The 20765-nt window shown below is 38.2% G+C and overlaps 1 protein-coding gene across 2 annotated transcripts; it reads right to left on the bottom strand.

Annotated features, from left to right (window-relative positions):
- Nucleotides 1-6524: 6524 nt before the first annotated feature.
- On the bottom strand, nt 6525-20287 carry NDUFS1 (NADH dehydrogenase (ubiquinone) Fe-S protein 1, 75kDa (NADH-coenzyme Q reductase)). 2 transcript variants are annotated; one of them, XM_010565250.1, is made up of 18 exons: nt 20173-20287; nt 19845-19936; nt 18290-18397; nt 17412-17488; nt 17238-17319; nt 17004-17134; nt 15912-16097; nt 15304-15438; nt 14776-14890; nt 13641-13786; nt 12908-13036; nt 11573-11702; nt 10922-11082; nt 9180-9334; nt 8403-8578; nt 7512-7646; nt 7246-7318; nt 6525-6895 (listed from the first exon to the last, which is right to left on the bottom strand). In XM_010565250.1, exons 1-18 carry the CDS (start codon nt 20234-20236, stop codon nt 6804-6806), a joined length of 2187 nt encoding a protein of 728 aa, XP_010563552.1. In that variant the 5' UTR covers nt 20237-20287; the 3' UTR covers nt 6525-6803. The 2 variants fall into 2 exon arrangements, with proteins under 2 accessions (XP_010563552.1, XP_010563560.1); XM_010565258.1 differs by lacking the exons at nt 17412-17488; nt 19845-19936; nt 20173-20287 and having other exon boundaries at nt 6536-6895; nt 18290-18373.
- Between the last annotated feature and the right edge of the window lie 478 nt (nt 20288-20765).

The raw sequence follows: 20765 nt of genomic DNA, 5'->3' as shown, positions 1-20765 counted from the left end.
CTGAGATTCCTGTACAAGGACAGTGTGTAAACCCAAAGCAAGAAACATCCCCTGTACAACATGAAGAATAGTATTCTAGAAATTCCATTTCTTAGTTACAGAATAGATCTGTCTGCCTCGACTTTAAAGTGGCCACAACCCTGGACCAACTGTTCCAGCCAATAAACCTACTGTACGCTTGAGCAGACAGTGGTCAAAGAACATTAATTTTCCCTAAATCACTAGTTTCTGGCTAATGAGGCATACTTCGCTGATGTGTCTCACTGGTACTAATAGCGAGACAGAGGGCAGTGACATAGTGAATAAGCTTTGTGAGTCTAATAAAAGTAATGGAATAGATGCTTTAGGTTGTATACCAGTGACTTGGAGGAAGCTGCATCAAGAAATGAACCTTGACTCTCTCCCAAGCTCAGATGCACCCCAAGTCCAGACCTCAGGAATTTCTGAAGCGTGACTTAGACTCTATGCATGTAGTAAAGTGTCTGGAGTTTTCTGCAAATAGTGTTATAATGTCAACATCTTGCTATTACTCCTTGAAAGGCACATACATTCTGAGGAGACAGTTCCCATGTCTTCAAATGCTTGTGAAAGGGATCAGCAGTTTATTTAAAATGCAGGTGAAGATTGTGAAGGGGAGGAACAACTCTAAGCGTGTAGATGTTCATTAGAGACTTTCATATGTAGAGCCACATTTGTATGGAAGATCTTGTTTTAGGCATTTAAACACTGAAAAAGGTGACATTAAATAAAAGCCAAATTTATGATGAGATACATTCTCTTAAGCAATGTCTTGAGCAGCAGTTTTATGTGGTATTGGTCTATTTAATTGTGGTCAGTTCTGTGGTCAAGCTAACCATTAAAGCCCAGCATATTAGTATTATTGAAAAATGCTTATTCTTACTTTTCAACAATTCTTTAACATGGAAATTTTATTGCAGTGGTTGTCTCTAGCATATCTGAATTTCAGTTACCCTGTCTGCTGCAGTAGTATGTATTTAATAACCAGCATGCTTTTTGCCACTTTTCAAAACATCAGAGTCCCTATACTAAAACCATTGTCTAAAGTCCAAGGATTTTTCTCTAGCAAATATACCCAAGTTATGGGATAAATTCAGCTCTAAACTCCTTCAAACCCATGTTTTAGTGCACTCCTACATGGCAGATAGCACAGCTGAAAGTATAGGAGAAACCGTATGTAGAACAGAGTAACTTCACTTTACTTCATTTAAAGTCATAAATGCTACCAAAGCAACAAGTACAGATGACTGGCCTTGTTTTCCTGAGTCTTAGGGGCTTCATTAAAGCTTATTGGAGCAATGGGAATTTTGCTGTGGACTTCAGTAGGAGTATAGTTGCAGAAGTATTTAACCAACTGGGAGCAGACGTATGCTAGCTATTGCATGATAATATAATTAATTGATAGTGAACTGTACTGAAAATAGTAATTAACTAAGACTTAACTAATCTGTTCTTCACTATCAATGTGTATTTTAATGTGCATTAAATACGTGGTATTGTCTTCCTAAAGCTCAGCAAAGACAAAATAGTAAGTCTATTAATTGTGGGAAGGCTGTCCAGAGTACATGACAGGCATCTGTGGAGACTTCCTTAAATAGAAAACAAATGAACGGAGTAAACTGTCCCAGCAGAATGCTCCAATACAGTCCCATTTTACTGGGAAGCCCACTGTTAATTCAAGGTATACTATTGTATTTTTACTATCTGCTTCTGTCTGTTGATGTTTCATTAACTGTAATTGACTGTAAGCGGTTAAGAAGCTACACACTTTATCACCAGTCCTTCTTTCTGCTGTTAGTTCAGTTACTCATGTACATTAAGGTTAGAGTGGGTCTTTGGCATCACTGCAAATTGTAAAGATGAGAATTCCCACTCTGGACCAAATCAGCGATCTCTTACGTCTTCTGAGAGTAGCCACATAAGATGCTTCAAACACAGGTGTGGAACATCCTGTGACGGATAATTCAGAAATTAAAAGCATGCGGGACAGGATTTTTCAAAAATAGTTGGGAGTTGAGCTAACATCAAAGCATAAGGCTTAATTAGTGTCTAGGGTCATGAGATCCCAGTGGATTTTGAAAGTTACTTGTTATACACAAAGCTTTTTGCTCTTAGTATGTTTCTTTTTGATGCATGGTTCTCCTCTCTGATCCATTTCAAACATAGAGGTGTACAGAAGGTGACAAGAAGAAATAAAATTATTTCTTTGAAATATTAGTTAAGTGTATTCAAAATTCAGTATTAGCATCACAGGGAGGAGATGTCTCTACCAGCTATTGTGTCTTACTACACAAAGAGGCCTCTAAATCTCAGTAGGCTTCTCGGCATTAGGAACTGTGAATGGATGTTTGCGTGTAGCCGGAGGAAAACATTTATTAACAGTGGTTAGCATAGCAGGCTTTGCTGATTAGAGTCACTCAGAGAGAGTCTGAATCGCAAGGTTTTATATGACTTTGTGCCATTTCTCTGTTGTGGGGAGTTGGGGATACCCAGGTACTTTGGGACACATTGCTGAGTCATTCCATCAGCTAATATGCATTACTGGAGTGTCTTTTGCATAAAACCTTACACAACAGAGAGGACCGTGACTTGTGTGAGCCCCCCCCAGTAAAGGATTGAGGATTTGTTTCTGCACAAAGTTTTCCTTGTGACTCTCTGTAAACTTCAGTGTTTCACTCCCAAACGTACTTGTGCCCATTTGACATTTTATGAATAATAATAATTATGCTAATATCTATTAATAAATAATAGGTTATGATGGGTTTTTTTAAATAGGAATTTAAAAACTGCTTCTTGAGCAAGGCAACTTCTCAGGTAACTCTGACAGAACTTGCCCCATAAAACATATTCTTGTACTCCTGATAAAAAGCTTACTTCAGTTGTCAGTGAAGTCCTTAACTTTTAGGTGCTCTCCATAATTCCCCACCTACTTATGGCTCATTTTTTTCCATGATGGTAGTCATAATTAAGTCCTCTTCTATCAGTTTGCTTGTTAGCACTTTCTCTGTTCATGTCCTGTCAGTGCCTTGAAAGAGTCAGTCTTTCAACCCTTCATCACTGAAAGTGATTTATTCCAATTGCATATTCAAAGGACAACACAACAAATCATTATTAAGAGACTGTCTTGTTTTGTAAGAGGATGTTTTGGCTCAGCCAGTGTTGGAGTATTTTATGAGGAGCAGGCATGTGGGGACAGGGATAGAGATGAGGTTTTATTACCTTTTCTCTTTGGATTAAGGCCGATGCCAGGCTGCTGCTCTGCTTTTTCTTCAGCTCTATGAATCTGAGCTGCTTTTCTATCAGCTTCAGCAGTAATATACAGCACATCCCTCAACCAAACAGATAGCAGCCACTGTCTTGCAAGAATCTGTCAGCCTCAGAAGAAACACTGATCCCAAATCTTTTACTTCATGGAGAAATGCTAGACACTTCCTTTTTTGCCTTGAGCTAGACTTCAAAATACATTAAAAAGAGTCAATTACCACTATTTTTTATGAATGGCCTAGTTTTGTTGGCTGTTTCAGAGTCTTGCTGAGAACATACCTCAGTTTGACTTGACTTCCATTTGGGACAACATAGTCTGGTAAGAAGCTCACTAAATTGCCCAGAATTTAAAGCAGTCTCCCTCTAGAACTGCAGGGATGCTGGTGCTTCCAGGAAGGTGGCTATTGAACAGGGTTTTTAAAAAAAAAAATTTGTTCTAAAATCCCAGCTTTAGACTTAGATGCTTAAATCTGCCTGCAGTATTTTGACAAAGTTCTTTTCTTTTTAATCTGACTGCTGGTGTTAACCTGGCCTAAACTTGCTTGAAAATGGCAATGCTTAGTAGGGTTTTACCTTGAATTAACACACCCTCTTCCTTCCCCAGTCCCCATAACCTTCTGCTGAAGGCAAGACTACATAAAGGCAAAATTTAATCTAAGCCATGTTTGGGGTTAATTGCTTGCACACAAGAGCTATGTTTATGCAGTGCTGTGTTGAGAAGATACTTAATGACTAAACCCATCCATCTCTCTCCCAGACACATACCTGTTCTTTGTCCTGCTGTCGGTGCAGGCAGGAGTGTACAGGAATAAGTGAGATGAAGGCTACTGGAGCATAATGGGCAATCCAACCAGTGAGAAATTCTGCCAGTTGGCCACCAGGTGGTACTAGGGCTGCACTTGGGGAATTAAACCTCCTTCAGTTCTGGTCTTCGCGTTAAAATAAAAGTAAAATAAACCCCCTGCCCACCCCCCAACAGAGTATGGATAAATGCACCCACCAACACTGCATTTGGAAGTGAGCTGCATCAGCAGAACTGACCGTTCAGGCAATGTATCACCTAGCTAACAAGCCCTTACTTTAACAGTCAAGAGCAATACTTGGAGCACGTTCATCCCATCATCCCAGCTCTTCACTGCTGCCTTCTTAGCATGCTCTGCTGTAATCCAAGATTGCAGCTTCAGAACCAGCAAGTAGTAGCACTAACCATAAACTTTTTTTTAAATAAACAGCACTAAGTTGCATGAATAGCCCTTTTTCTGTAATTTTTGCTCCAATACTTTGCCCAGCCTACATCAACTCCCTTCCTTTGCAGACCCCTACTATCCTTTTATCGCTAGCTGGGTGAAAGTCCACATGCGTGCTGACTCTCCAGCCACCAGAGCAAACAGAAGAGATAAGGGAAGGGCTACACTGTAAACTCAGTTGATAAGAATGCTAATTTTGATATCTCTTTACTATCTAGTTTCCAATAGTCAAATTTGTAGAGAGCCTTGTTGCTATTATCAAGGTTGGCTGAAAAGTTCTATACTTGGTGACTAGTTAGGTGGGAAAGATAAAAGCAGGACAGACAGCACCACATGTACTTCTTATCCTGTCTTTCAAGGTAAGGGCTAGATACTTTTTGAATAGAAATAAGGATCTCCTATACACACTAACTGAAGGATGCAGAGCTTTCAAAAAAATAAAAAGTCTGTGTGCCAGAGCTCCCAAAGTTAAATAATGCTATAACATTTACAGAAAAAAAAATAATCTCTAAAGCTTTTGAAGCTTTATAAATTTTGAAGAAGTGACAACTGGCTTGTTGCACAGCTGAAATTATTCCTCTGTGTTTGTACAACATGGATTTTCAGGAAAAAAAAAAAAAAAAAGGTTTTCATCCTAGGAACCTGAGAACCAAATGTTTTACTGAATATAGGATTCAGTTACACCCTTTCCTCTTAAACCTACCATCTGTGAGAAAAGCCAACTGCCTTGCTTTTAGCATATGTTCTCACACACATTCTTCTTTTGCTATGTCCCTGCCATAAACCCCTCTTCCTCCTAAAGAAGTAATGTTCTGCAAGGACAACATGAAAGTTTTAGGCTCTACTTGGTCACACACATGGACATACACGCTACGGGGTCCTGTGAACTGCCACATTAAAAACAGACTACAGTATTTCTAGATGTATCATTAACATGCATAGTAGTACCTTTGAATTAAGTGAATAGTTGTCTTTATTTTGTACCACCAAGAGAACTGAGCCTGTTGGTAACTGGAAGATGGCAGGTGAAGTCAAACAATGTCCAAGATTTAAGACTTAGTCAGCTACTGTAATGACACTGGACTATACCAGGATAACTAGGAAGAGTTTTCTTCCTGGGCAGAAGGAAAACAAGTTAAAAAAAAATTACTTGCTTGTTACTGAAAAATTTCAAGCATGGAAGAAAAAAGGAATTTTATAAAGCTAAGGCTTTTACAGCAGCACTGTCATGCACTTAGTATTATTCTACACTGAAAAATTTAGCTTGTCCTCATGCAAAATTAACACTTTTTTTTTTTTTTTTAAATGAAATTGAAGTGATGGCTTTATGATACTGTTCCTATTTGCATGATTCCTGGAAGGATTATTCTAAACCTTATCGCCGTAGTAGCCTGTTGAAGAGGAAGCTATCCTTCTTCCAAACATACATTAACCAACATAACAAAGTCACTGTTCTGAAGTAATTCTAAAGCTTAAAAAAAAAAAAAAAAAAAAGACACCACCACACACAACCCCTTCCCCCACTTTGCTATGAAAAGATCAGCACACAGAGAAACTATTCCAAGATCTTTTCTGTATTTGAACTGGTGTAGCTGAAGGCCTTTATCTTTATGCTAAATTTTTTAAGCAGTTCAATATGAGGAAGCTGTGTGAAAACTGCTTTTCTTTTTCACGACATGAAAATTATTTTTATTTCCTCCATGAGTAGTTTCTCAGCTGAAATGGAGAATCATACAAATATCTAGAGCAGTAGTAGGTCTGAACACTGACATAAACCAGGTATGTTTGACTTAAGAGGGACAACTTGCTCTGAAAGTGCAAAAATGGCATATTCATACTCTCACCAGTGCTTAAAATTAAGATACTGGAATACTCTGGAAGAAGTTACAACCTAGTATTTTTGCCATGTAGACCTGTTCCTAGCAAATCAAGACTTACTGAGTCCAAGTTGCTTACTGAGTTCTTTTCATGCAAGCAGCATGAGCTATATGAATTACATAGGTAATGGATTGTTTGGTATTATAATTTATTTGTATACAATCATCATGTACTCTGCCTCTGGGTACATATAGCGAGTTGAGTGCTGCATGTTCTCTCAGACACAACAGTCCTATAATGTTATGGGACTATTTGAACTGATGAAAATGTGAATGAAGAGAAGAAAAATACAATGACCTAGCAAATAGATTCTGAAAACAAACAAAAAAAAATATCGGTCACAGCAGGGAACTGCAACAAATACTTGGATGGAGGTGGTAGCAGTCTGGTTAGTCTCTAGCAGCTGGCTGGCTCTTCTACTGCATGAGCACCTTCAACAACAGCTTTCACACACTTGGCCATTGTCTGGGATGCTCTACTGATTGAATCTGAAAAAAACGAACAAAAAACAACCCCAAAACAAACAACCACCACCAAAAAACCCCAGTCAGTGTGTTATAACTGTTCATTTTCAAAATTATACAGACATAATATAAAAGATTTAGTACAGGACTGCATACAAAGAGGAGAAAGAAAATGGCTTAGTTGAAAAAACAGTCCAATAGTCTGTGCTTTATGCAAATTCCAAATCATTTTACTGGAAAATTTTGTTTCTTCATAAGACTCAAATCCTACATATATCTTAGTGGAAAGCTTTAAATGCCTCATAAGAATCTTTCTGTAAAGCTAAGTAAAATGTATGGCTGGTTTCAGAATGGAAAGGCTATACTATACATACCTGTCATATAAAAGTCTTTTATTGTGAGCTGAGGTGGAACAAGAGGATCAGCAAGAAGCTGTTGCTTCACTAACTGTGGCAGGAAAAAAAAGAAAGTCAGCGTTATGATAGGAACTCATTATCAATGCATTTGTTCAGTAAATTCTGCATTCACTGCAGGTCAAAGAATGCTTGTAGTACTACATATGAAGGAGACCTATTTCTTTAAAATGCATCCAGCTATGCAACAGCACTAAATCATGCTCAGATGCTTCAGGTTTGGTTACCTTTGACAATTCATTTGCCTGGCTGAAGTAGTTAGCCTCTTCCACATCATCGTACCGAACCAGATTAGGAGATACTTCTTCTAAACGCTTCCGTATTTGATCAAGGTTCTCATAAGGCAAGGTCATACCAGCCAACTAAGAGATTCACAGAAAGAAATGACATCAAGTCTAGGGATTTAATACATAGTGGTTTAGATTACCAATCCATTAACATACCTAAAGTAAAACCAGGAAAAATCTGCACTCCTGAAAACACAGGCAATTATAATATACAAACAGAAGCAAAGTCACAGTATTCTGTTGGACTTCTGATGCCTACAGTTAACCCCATGTTAAAAAAAAAACAAACCTAGGCTGTCCTGTTTGCTCTACAAATGAAAAAAATAAAAGACAAGAAGTACTTTTCTTTTTCCATACAGATGTCACTTGTACTTTCCCTAGCTTACCACCAAATGACAAAAGTTGATGCGATTCTCAATGCATCTTGTTCCCAGTGACTAGTAAGCACATACTTGAACTTATCTAATGATACCAGATCCTGTCCCCAGAGTTCATGTTGTTTTATTTCTAAAAAGCAACAAACTGCATCTTCCCACCAGTTTCTGCTAAAGCACTTCATGAAGACCAGCAGAATTTGCAGACAAAGCTTCACCTATTACGTGTTCCAATACCACACAGCAGCTACAATATTAGTGCTATCCTCAAAAGGAAAACAATATGATTTAACTCACAGAAGTAACAAAGGATTCAATACAAAACATTACTTCTTAAAGACTACGGTCATGTATTTCCCTGAAAATGTACCTCCTTTCTGGAAAAACTTTTCAATATATAAGGAACTCAACCTCTCAGTATACTTTTATTAGAAGCAATCTATAACAGCAACAGTACCTCAGAGACAGCTCTAATAATTCTCCAGTCTTCCCTCGCCATCCCAGGAGGTGTTACTGCTACTCTTGTCTGCTGGGCCCTACCCTCCGTATTCACATATGTGGCTGCCTTCTCTGTATATGCTGCTCCTGGGAGAATAACATCAGCCATGGGAGCTCCCACATCCCCATGATGTCCTAAATACATGGAAGGAGGAAACAGTATACAACCATGTAAGACATAAGTCAGTCAAAATGAAAATAAATGTTTTACTAACACAATACAGAATTTCTGTGTTCCCAGAAAAAAGGAGTTTCTAAGGTTCACTTAACCAGTAATATAAAACCCATTACACTGACTGTTCTGAGGTCTGTCTTGGCTAATACTTTGGGGAGAATGAATGGACTACAAGCAGTAGTAAATGGTAGTTCAGTCTCTATAGCCACTCAGCTTTGGGGGGCTCCTAGAACAAGGATGCTTAGTGAATTAGGCTAAGACCATGTTTTGTTATGATAGAACAGCTGGGAACCAACGTTGTTTTGTCTGCCAGGTTTGAAGCTATGCTCCAGAAGACCAAACTGGTTTATATTCCCTTATTACTCATCAACAGTTTCTCAGTTGCACCTAAGAAATAGGTAGCCAGTATCTCGGTTATGTGTTGGAAGTTCCATTTCTTGGCAGAAAATAAAGGCTAGAATTTATCAGAGGGTCAGGTATGTTTGTAAGAATATGCCACTGTTTAGGCTTTCTCTCCATCTATTAGATAGCAACATTTCTTCATTTACATCTACTAAGTACCTTGATAGATGATAAAACAATCCTTTGGCAAATCCTGACGTGTTATACAACCCGAATCTGCTCCCAAGAGATACAATACTTTGGGAAGATTTTTCCTAATTGCCTCCACTCCTGGTTTGAAACCCAGATCCAAAGCAGCAACCTGGCTTGCAACCCTGTAGGAACAAACACATTACAACTTCAAGTTATTTCAGAATTCTCCCTCTCCCATCAAAACAGACCTAACTTCTTTTTTTAACTAAACATTTAAGAGGTACATAAGATGTGTCTAACGGTAACAGGACAAAAATGAAGCATAAAGGCAGCTGAAAATTTTGACAGAGTATTTGACAGAATATCAGGCTGGTTTTCCATTTTGACAAACTAATGCCATTTGAAGTTTTCACGGGGAATCTCACCTGTTTAAGATGGGATAGCAAAATAAAGGCAGACATTCCAGGTCAGGGCCTACTGGCAGGCAACTCACTTGTGAACCTTAATGTTCCAGATGACATTTCAGCTATGAATTGAACTCAACAGGCCTTTAATTTAAGGCACTCACGTGGAAGATGAAAGACCAGTTACTGGACTGTCAGCTACTCTGAAGCATCTAAGACTTAAGACCACTATTTCAACACGATTCATGTATTCACAAATAAAAATACTTTTAAAAGAATGAAATAATCATTCTCATTTTCTGGCAGTCTTTTTCTTTTCCAAAGAAACAGTTTTGCATAATCCTGCATAATCAGGTGCCAGACTTACAATTATATTTAAACGAAAAAAGATTCTCTCCATACAGATCTTTCAATGTTACTCATGTTTGTCTGACCTAGTCAGACATATAGGTTCCAGTAAGTTAAGTTGCTGTTTACACTTAAGGTAGAGAGGATGGTGTACCAAAAGCATGAAAGTCAGTAGCATGAAAGACTGCTAAACCACATGTGAAAAAGGTATCATGAGCATTCTTTTAACTCATCAGTGTTTTGGTATTAAATGTTTTAGTTTCAACAGCAGGATTTTATATTCAAGTTTCCTTCAGAGGACCAAGCCCTGTTCTTGCTATACTAGTTTTACATCAATGAAGCTGCTTTTGGCAGAAGGACTTTGTTGATTCTCTGAATCTGAGTGCCGCTACATTTGCTGAAATTATTTTTCCTTTACAGAGACTGTCAATTTGACAGATGGAGTTTTAGAAAGAGAGTGGGAAAGGACTGTCCCAAGAGAAGCTTGCCTATTAAAAGGAGTAATATCCCAATAAACTGAATAACTAAGATCAAAAGCCCTAAAATGAAAAGCTTTGAAGCTTTTCTATTAACTATTCAGTTAAAGTACAGTAAAAGGAATATTATAAGAAACCATATTATTTAAATACTTTTGCCATTTTGTTTGTTTTTCTTCCCCTAGCTAAAAAGCAATCATTTAGCAAGTGACACTGGTCTGCTGTGCATTCTACTGAGCACTGTGGTATGTTATTAAGCTCTCTTGTATTCTATACCTCTAAATTTAAACTTTAAATTCTACATTTAAATATAATAGAATAGCAAAATCGCATGGAGAACCTGAAAAGTTTGCCAGGTCAAGGTATACATTTTTATTATGAAGTTTCTGCTAGTTTGTACTTCCATTTTTTATACTCCCTACAGGTTCTAACCTGATAAGCCCCTTGTGTGTACATAAAGAAATCCGCACAGATACAACGTGGTAACTTGTGTAGGCCCAGCGTGAACAAAAGTGGCTCCCAAAAAAGCTTTAAAGCAAACCTGTGGAGGATGTTCATGACTTTCCAATCAGAACCAACACCGCTCTTAGTCCTCGCATTTTGTGCAATGGTGGAAACGGCAGCATGGATAGCTGCTCCGTCACTGCGCTGCAGTGCTGCACTACCTACCACCACCATTGGCTTTTTGGCCTGGTCGAGGACCTGTGCAAGTAAAGAATCAAGAAATTAATTTCACAGCTCTGAAGACAATTCTTGGTACACACAATGTAATAAACTCCAAAATTTCTACATAAGTCTTCCATGCAAAGCTACAGTTCTGAAATGGTCTTTGTTTCATTTAGAGATAAAGCCAAGAGAAACTGCTAAAAGCAGTACACTACCCTGTCAATACAGAACTATACTCTTGATAACCAGACATTTAAGTGGAAACAGCAGCGGCTGAAACAGCCTGGTTTATATCAAGAAATATTCCAGGAGTTTCCTGTACTGCAAAGTTTTACACACCTGAATGTATTAAACAGTTCACACATACTTGGTGCACACTAATCATTACCTCATCTCTGCATTTGATTAAAAGCCAATAACCCCATATACAAGATAGTACTTCTCTTCAAATCTGTCTTTGTGGGGAATTCAGATTATTATTCAATACATCTGAAATTTAACAGTCACGCTCTTAGATTGTGTGTACCTTGGAGAATGCATGTTTTCCAGAAGCAATGTCCTGGAGTATCTGTGGGGACTCTCCTAGATGATCATACGTGTAGGTCAAATTCACAGGAGAGCCAACAAGGGCCACTTGCAAGTCATTGTGAAGCCAGCTGAAAACACAGCAAACATTTTAAAAAAATCAAATAAATACAGAGTTTTACTCAACCAAAGCCACTAATTATAATTTTAGCAATAACTTGAAATAGGATGCAAATTCTTTCAAAGGAATTTAAACAGCATTCATTGCTTTGGTAACATGCGGTTTAGCATTATTCTGACTGTTAAGCAAGTTTAAGGGTTTTTTAGAAGGGCTTTTCTCTACATACATTCTGGGACCAGTGCAGCAACACACCTTACATGAGAAGTTCATAATTCATTTCCCTCCTCCCCTCAAACTTTTGCCAATTCAGTGGAAAAAAGGTTGCACAAAATGAGGTGCTACAGCTTTAAACCACTTTTTCCAGTGTTAGGCAAAGACAAACAAAACAAAACAAAAAACACCCCATACCTACAGCTACTATTTTCTTTAGCTTGACTTAACTCTTAGGTACTTCAGAATTGAAGTTAAAGTCATTTGTAGGAAGAAAAAATTCTGAATTTGACAGTGCTCATGGTTTTAGAAATCCACCTATTTCTTAGATAAACAGAAAAATTTAGTTGGTTAGAAATTTTTCCTTTTTTGCAGTTTCTCATAGCACAGACTTATAAAAAATATATTAATAATTCATAAAGTTCATTGCATTTTTTCCTCTCAAAATTTTAAGGCTACTATTGTTTGAAATTATGTATTTTGGAAGATCTCAGCATTAGGAAGGACAGGGCTTTTATAAACCTCAGTTGTCTCCTGCTGAAATATCTTGTTAAAGTTCAATTAGCTATGTTCAAAAGTTTAGGAAAGCCACATTACTTGAATGACTGCTTCTAAAATCAGCAAGTCTGATATTTTACAACGACAATACAAAAAACAGCAAACCGATGCTGAAATTAATTCTTTAAGGAATATGCTTTAACAAACTTCTGTAAGACAGAAAATCTGAGGTGTCTGTGTAATGTAACAAAGGGATAAATGTCTTGAGTATATGAACTTATGTAAAATGTCAAAGTGAGAATGAAAAAAAACATAGCTATACACTACAGGGAGAAGAGACCCCCCCTTTTTCTATACATATATCACCATTCCCTTTACTAAAAGGTGAACTAAATCCACTGAGACCACCTGAATGAATGCTCTCAACTTACTGCCTACAGCTCCACCTGAGCATTGTATCAAATCCAGATGGATCTGCATGCTTATTTACCACCAAGGAATACAAACCTCTTTCGAATTCTAGCATTGAAAAGTGGTGCCTCAAAGCGTGGATTGGTGCCAACCAGAAGCAGGACATCTGCCTCCTCCACTCCGGCAATCTTGGTATTAAGCAGGTAGTTAGAGCGTAAATCTGTGCTATAACAAAATGATATAAGAAAGAAAGAGGATGAGAATTCAGTAAAGGGAAGGAATAAAGATATAGTAAAGATTCTAGATGCTCAAAATGTTTTTTCATCTCAAGAAGAAAAAGGGAAAGAAGAGATTTCTCAAGCCAAATTACTAACCCAAATAAAAAGTAAGAGCTTCTCCCTTTCATGAATATGAGAGACAGCAAAATATTAAAGGAATTGCAATGTGGGTATTTCCTACAGTTACAGTTATTATCAGCCTTCACAAACTTCATCTACTATTACACAGTTTACAAGGTCATAATTGTACTATAGTTTTCACAACACAAATAGAAATAGACTAAATTATCCAACTTACAACAGAGTGTAGCTGGCTTTCAGTAGCCTACTGTTAAACTGCAGCAGCCTGAACATACAGTAAAGTGTACAACCCTTGCTGTAGTAGTCGCTATGTATCAACTCACAATCCATAAATACTCTCTACAAATGAATACTGTAAATTCAAACAAAACCTGCTAATGCATCAGCAATTGCTATCCTTGGTCATTTCAGAATCTTTCCATAAGTCTATTAACATACTAATTATAGACAAACTTTGCCTGAACTCTTACCCAGCTCCGGCAGTAGGGAAGACCTCTTCCGTGCAGAGCGTATCACAGTTTACTCTATTCAGGAGGTCTTTCAGAGCTATTAGCGCTTCTGCATCCACCAGTCCTCCTACAATTGCCGCTACTTCCTTACCTTTGACAGCCTGTAGCTGGAGAGAGAAAGTATAAACATAAGCAAAAGAAACCATTTAAATAAATTCCCATTTGGCCCAGGTAACTGTTTGTAACATTAGGATGTGCCAAAGCCAGCAGTGCAACCGGTGGCCTGGAGTAGCACAAACTGATCAGCAGTGTCTGACTTCTGCAAGGCAGCAACTCCAGCTCCTTCAAAAATCATGATAAGCAAAGAACAGCTCTCTGTATTCTGTGCAGGTCTCTCCCACTTGAGTTATTGCTCAGATGTGGCTAATTCTCATTTGGTGTGGTGAGGAGAGAAAGATCGGTGAATGCTTTTATTTTAATGAAGCTAGAGTGCAGACAGAATACAAACTTCCATAACCCAAGCTCAGGTAGTAAACTCAACTCAAAGGCATTATCTGAGAAGCAATAGCTTTCTTAACAAACCCTGCTACTGTACCATGGGTAAAAACATCCTTGAGGAAAGTTCAATTACAGTTATTCAATCCTACTTCGTCCCACATAAAATTTTTAATCAGAATCCAAAGCAGTCATGCAGCACTTCATTTGAGCAGCAGAATCAATCACCACACAGAGAAAGCACTGAGGCAAGCAAAATTCAGATATAAGTAATACAGAATTAATGGCTTTGATGGCAAAAGTGGCGATAGCACGGATTATATAAATTTAAAGTCTTCAGATAGATCAGGGTAATTGAGGGAAGTTGCTTCCTCCTAAATTTCTGAAGGAACAGTTTAGTTTCCTATTTAAATAAAAGTAATTTCTCTCCCAATGTCCCAAATGAAATCATGACAACACAAAGTTCTTGAGATGGTCTAATCCATTAAACAGGAAATAATACTCAAAAGAAGTTTAAGTGGAAATACAATGGATTAGAAGTCAAATGCTCCCCTCTAACCTTAAAGAAAAAAGCTCTTTTCTATATGTTTTCATATTAATCATTGTAGTATGTCCAGCTTTAGAAATTAATTTTACACTACATATTGAAAATTGTTCTTACCACACCAGCAACACGAGTTAATACATCCTCCCATGAGGCATAAACAAATAGTCCTTTCTCATTTTTGATCATTGGCTGAGTAAGTCTCTGACGCTTCAGACCATCATAAGCAAACCTAAGTGAACACCACTAATATTATGAAAGAGCAAAGACAAAGATAATTGTGTATACTAAATATTTTCTACGACTGAGGTTTTTTAACAACTTGCAACAATTAGAAGAGAAACACATGAAATATTTCCCCTGAAAGTTTAACTTTTCCTTCTCAAAAACAAGCAAAAAAAATCCACAATACAAATCAAAAAGTTACTGTAGAAAAAAAAAGCTACAAAAATGAAAACATTAGAAAACTCAGTAGCTTCAATTACAGTATTAAAAACATCTTTTACCACTTATTCTTCACTATAGCTTTACAATATTAACAGTGGAATCCAGAAGTCAGTGCTACCATCCACATTTTTGGTTCTACAAAGCGTGCCTTTAATGTGTGCATAAAGGCACACATGGGTTCAAACACCTCCCACATACCTTGTTTTGTCAGATATCCATTCCTCGTTGATATCTTCATGCAGCCTTGGCAAAATTCTCATCACTTCTCCAGTTCTCGTGCTCACTATGATGTTGCTTCCAACTGCATCAAGAACATCAATTGACTCTACTTTCCTGTGTAGAAGAACAAATAAACCATTTGCAGTGTTCTGTATACAAGCAGCCACAGACTGCGTAACAAACAAAACAACAACAAAAAAGCGCTGTAGGTTTAGCTTTAGATATGCATGTAAGAGCTTGGTTTCACAACATTATTTTAAGATCCTCAACAATTACTGAGTTAATGAATGTGAATTTTCCTTCATACACATTGTTTTTACTGAGCAATCAGCACAACCTACAAGTCCAAAACATTTTAGAGTAAAAAAAAAAAAAAGGGAAGAATAGTCTACAAACTATAACATTCTTCCTTTCTGGAATAAGCTGTGAGTAAATAACAGAATTTATCTTAGATTCAGTCTACAGAAAAGTCTACAATAAAAATGCAGAGAATAAAAATCAGAGAAAACCCTTGGTATCATAGATGGACATAAGATAAAGTGTATGACAGAGAAAGCTGCATCTTCAGTATGAGTTAAGATACATACCTTGTCTCCCATGGGCGTGCAGTAAAGGCATATGGCTTGGAGGTAAGAGCACCAACTGGGCAGATGTCAATAATATTTCCCGATAACTCGGACATGAACATTTTTTCAACATAAGTACCAACTTGCATATCGTTTCCTCTTCCAGTTGTTCCCAAGTCATCTACCCCTGCAACCTCACTAGCAAACCTGGCAGATGCAAAAAGAATGAAAAACAAATCTGGCATGTACAATAGCAACACAGCACATTTTTCAGCCCTTATCTCATTTTCTTAAGATAAAACATTAGCCTTAGTTCATACACCTGAAAGAAGAAAACAATTGTTTAGATGCATTAGTCAGTGCCACCCCATACAGGACTATACATCTCCAGAATTTCATTCAGATGGGGCTACAAAAAGTAGGTGGGAGTTAAATCAAAAACCAGAGCAGTTCAGTGCTCATTGAATTTCACAGTCTGCATCCAAGACCAGTCCTAACTAACAAGTTCTTTCTAGAACTAAGCGGGTATACTGTATTTTTCTCCATCTGGCTCAAGTACGCTGGTACTGAATCTCAGGACTATTCAGATTATTTTTCACTGGGACTATGTGGACATATTCATAACCTTGATTTGACACAAACCAGAGAACATCTGTAACCACATGTGTTTTGCTGACTTGCTTCACGCTATATTTAAATTTTTTAGGGGTCACTGGTCACCTCAGCTGTTCACTGTCATAGTTACAGCCTGGTGGCCAGAACAGCATAAACGTAACTACTAGAGGTTGTCAAGAATAAATAAATCTTGCAACCATGGCTGAGGAAGTCAATCTTTTAAAATCCATTCTGGCACTAACACCACAGGACCAGTTCTGCCCTGTAAAATTCTGGTTTCACTTTCACATTTTGGCCATCTCTCTCTATTTCCTGTATGACAGCTGTCTGGTAGCTCTGGTAAACTATCAGTCCCTACCAGAAACAAAATTCCTCAGTACAGTCAGAAAAGAAATTTAAAAAAATTGACTGCCCCTTATGGAGTTTCTTTTACAAGTAACAAACTGATATAAATATGCCTGCTCAGTAGTCTCTCCAGTGAAAAATAAAGGACATTACCTGATACATCGAGTGCACTGTATACACCGTGTCATGATTGTTTTGACTAATGGGCCAATGTTCTTGTCCTCCACAGCACGTTTTCCCTCTCTAAATCTACTCCTATCACTGCCAAACATCATCGATTGATCCTAGAACAGACAACAGAAAACAGACATATCCAGGCTGCTGGAAAGCACAATTTCACCTAAGACAATAGTATTAATACATACACAATTTAATTGGATGTTGTACCTGTAGATCACATTCTCCACCCTGATCACAGATAGGACAGTCCAGTGGGTGATTTGCCAACAGGAACTCCATTACACCCTCTCTGTTGGGTTCAGGAATTAAAGTTCAAGTCAATTTTACATCATTTAGCAGCTAGTAAAACTAATCAGCTATAGGAGGCTAAAAGAAAGGCACCTTGCTTTCCTGGACTTCTCAGAGTTTGTCAGTATGTTCCAGCCCTTCATAACTGGCATGGCACAAGCAGCAACTGGCTACAATAATCATAAAAAGCAAGCATGAACACAACATATTTCTTCTCAATATGGGCACAACCCCCAACCTCTCCCTCCCCCCAAACTCTTACATAGGCATCTGTTATTAATTTAACGTGTTGTAGAAATAAAAAGGTATCTGCAAGGAAAAAAAGAAAGTCTAACCAATAAAGTCACTAGAAACCATATTTATTAATAATCTGCTATAAAAAAAGGTTAAATTAGTTATGATTTATTTATTTTTAAAGTTAAAAATTTTACACTTTCAGGTTCCAATTCAAGCAGTTACAGCAAGAAGAAAGTCAGTTGTAACAGATATAAGGCAATGAAGACAGCGTTCAATCCTGAAGTCAACTATTATTTTGCAACAGACATCAATGGTACATAATGCATTAAAATATAAACTAATAAGTAACTACAATCTCTACTTAGCTAGAACAAGACACTGCAGACACTGATCCTACAGCTGAATCATACAGTATCTGAAGTTTACCATTTGTGTCATATCAGCTGAAAATGTGCGGCTGAAGGCTGAATTACATAACAAAGATATATCTGACTGAAAACACACAGCTATCTAATGCTCATGTCCAGCAGCAAAATAACCCACAAGAACCCAAGAACTGACTTTGATCCATAGGCAATCACTGTGGTCCAGTGGGGAGAAGGGAAAAAACTGCTTTGAGCAGCTGAATGACAACAATTTGTGTGCTAACAATAGTACAAACAGTTATTTACAAGATTTAAACTAGGCCCTAAGCACAGCATAAAATTGCTATTCCTATGAAACACATACAATACCTTTGGGGCTTTCTCTATTTCCACAAGACACATCCTACAGTTTCCAGCAACCGAGAGACGATCATGGTAACAAAAACGAGGTATCTGAATTCCAGCCTTTTCACAGGCCTATAAAGAATAAGAAACAAAGGAAAATTAAATTTTAGTTACACCTTTCAGTTTCACCTCATAAAACATTATTCAGTTTTTCAAAGAGTAACAGTGTTAGTGCATTTGACCTTTCATCTTAAGAAGTGACCATAAATAAAGATTTGTGATCAAGCAGAAACATGTCAGGTTATCAATCACAAATATATTTTTTCCAAAATTTGTACCTGATCGAGGAAATGAGAACTGACCTCTCTTTCATTCTTTCCTCCAAGAATAGAGAGAATTCTCTCTAATAGATAGGACACTAGCAATACATATAACTTTTTAAAGTACATATGCACTATTTAAAGAAAAGTGCTTAAAAGGAACATTTGAAAAATATAAAGGAAACAACACTGGGCATAATGATTTCTGATAATTCAACAACATGGATACTCTCTATAAAGGTACTGGAGCATAGTCAACCTTCAACTTCAGTAGAACCCCAAACTCAAAGAAACGTACTTCCATGACATATCTGAAGAAGAGTTAAGAGGAGAGAGACGACAAATTTCCAGAGAACAGATAAAGACAGCCTTTCCTGCGTAAAATCCCCATGGCTGATGGGATCTATGCTATAGCACTAGCTATGCCGGCCAGAAGAAATACCACTGAATTCAATAAAAATGAACTAACAAGATCTAATTTTACTCATGATTTCTGCAACAAATTATCACATGTAAGCAAAGCTAAAAAGCTAATAAAAAATAGCATTTAAGAAAATTTTACACTAGACTCCTGCTGAGGGTATTCTAATGCCTAAATAAATTTGTAACTTGTATCCAAAGAATGAGGAATATATTTTTTAAATAAACACTATGTGCTTTAATGTTCTAACTCACTGTACCACATCCCCATTTAATGGCTTCTTAAAAAGAAGTTAGACTGGAAAAAGATCTACTTGAAATTTTGGCCTGGAAAGCAACAACACTGAGTACAGGCTGGGAGATCCAGATTCTATTTCTTCCCACACCAAGATGAATAAAAGCAGTGAAGGATCAGCATTCTGAATCATAAGAACTAATAACCAAAAGGAGACAACCCCTCATTTACCAGAGACACCACTTTAGTAAGATACAAAATGAACAGGTTCTAAAAGACTACCAGGTCACATAGAGTTCAGAGCTAGAATTTCAACTAGAATTTATCAGTGTCTGTTATTGCATTGCATAGGTTTTTGCAGTCAGGATTCATGCTGCATGCATCCTCTTTCAGACAATCACGGCAAATGCTTCTTTTTCAAACACTGAACTCCCCAAAGGATTTCTGCCACATGAAATTGCATCACAGTCAGTGAAAACACCCCTAAAGAATTGCAAGAAACAATGTAAAGGGTTTGGTTTTTTTTTTTCTATATAGAATAGAACATGCTGGCAAGAAGCACAATGGGGAGTCCAAGAAAAATTCAGCATGCCACTCCCCGCACCTGAAGTACTGTGGTTCCTGGGTTCACCAATACAGGATGACCATCCACAAAAACCTCTATTTGGTTGCTGGCTGCTGTCGCAGTTGTACGCCCTGAGAGTCATGGAAAAAGAAAGCAAAAACTTTCAGTTACTGCTAGATGCAAACCATCAGACCCCATACTCCTTATCTTACAGTTATACAGTACTGATAGAACCCCAGTTCTAGAAACAGCACAACGTAGAATTCCAGAGCTGTGAACAACGCACGCATACATGCCCTTCAGTAAGTTAATGACGCATACATGAATTTTATCCCCATGCACACACGCATCAACTAGAGACACTTACCACACACTCTGGAGGACTGGGCGACCCCAGCTATGGTCCTGCGGACAGCAGGTAGTCGAAGCATGGTGCTTTGGCAAGAGAGGAAACAGCACGAAGTGTTTATCAGTTCAAGTGTTTGCTGATAGGTTTTAAACAGGCAGAGTAAAAACTTCTATGTCAGTTACAAAAAAGCACGTACGCACCGATACGTGCGGAGTTATAAGAGAATAAGAAGCTACGTTCTTAAACTGCAAGATATGGTTCTCTCCTTGTAACTACCTATACTTCGTAGGTATGTATGCCACCTCACGTTAAAAATGGTGAACGTCACGCTGGTAAACAGCTGGCAGCCCAGCTCAAGCCACTAACTCTGCAAGAGCTGCCAGGTGCACGGACGAAGGACGAGCAGCCATAGAGAAAGGGTGGCAGCTCCGCTGCAACCGGTCCGTGTTTACGAACGCAAAGCTACACACGCCCCCCCCCGCACCCCCCAAGCGCTTCGCCGCCGCCCCGAGGGGCGGCTGCAGCCAGAAGCCAAGCGGGCTCTCCGCCTGCAGCGGACCGCCGCGCCGGGCGCCTGCCCGCCCCGTCCCCCCCGGGCCCCGCTCCCGCAG

The sequence above is a fragment of the Haliaeetus leucocephalus genome, unplaced genomic scaffold (assembly GCF_000737465.1).
Source record: "Haliaeetus leucocephalus isolate CR32 unplaced genomic scaffold, Haliaeetus_leucocephalus-4.0 Scaffold1, whole genome shotgun sequence".
NCBI lineage: Eukaryota > Metazoa > Chordata > Aves > Accipitriformes > Accipitridae > Haliaeetus > Haliaeetus leucocephalus.
Note: the sequence above shows the minus strand (reverse complement) of the source record. Positions and strands in the feature narration are given on the sequence as shown.

Coding starts and splice junctions, on each gene's coding strand:
- NDUFS1 (XM_010565250.1), bottom strand. CDS start 20,236: ATGCTTCGACTACCTGCTGTCCGCAGGACCATAGCTGGGGTCGCCCAG. Junction 15,439..15,911: donor GCACGCCCATGGGAGACAAG/GTATGTATCTTA, acceptor TCTTCTACACAG/GAAAGTAGAGTCAATTGATG. Junction 8,579..9,179: donor TTGTTTTATCATCTATCAAG/GTACTTAGTAGA, acceptor CCATGTATTTAG/GACATCATGGGGATGTGGGA.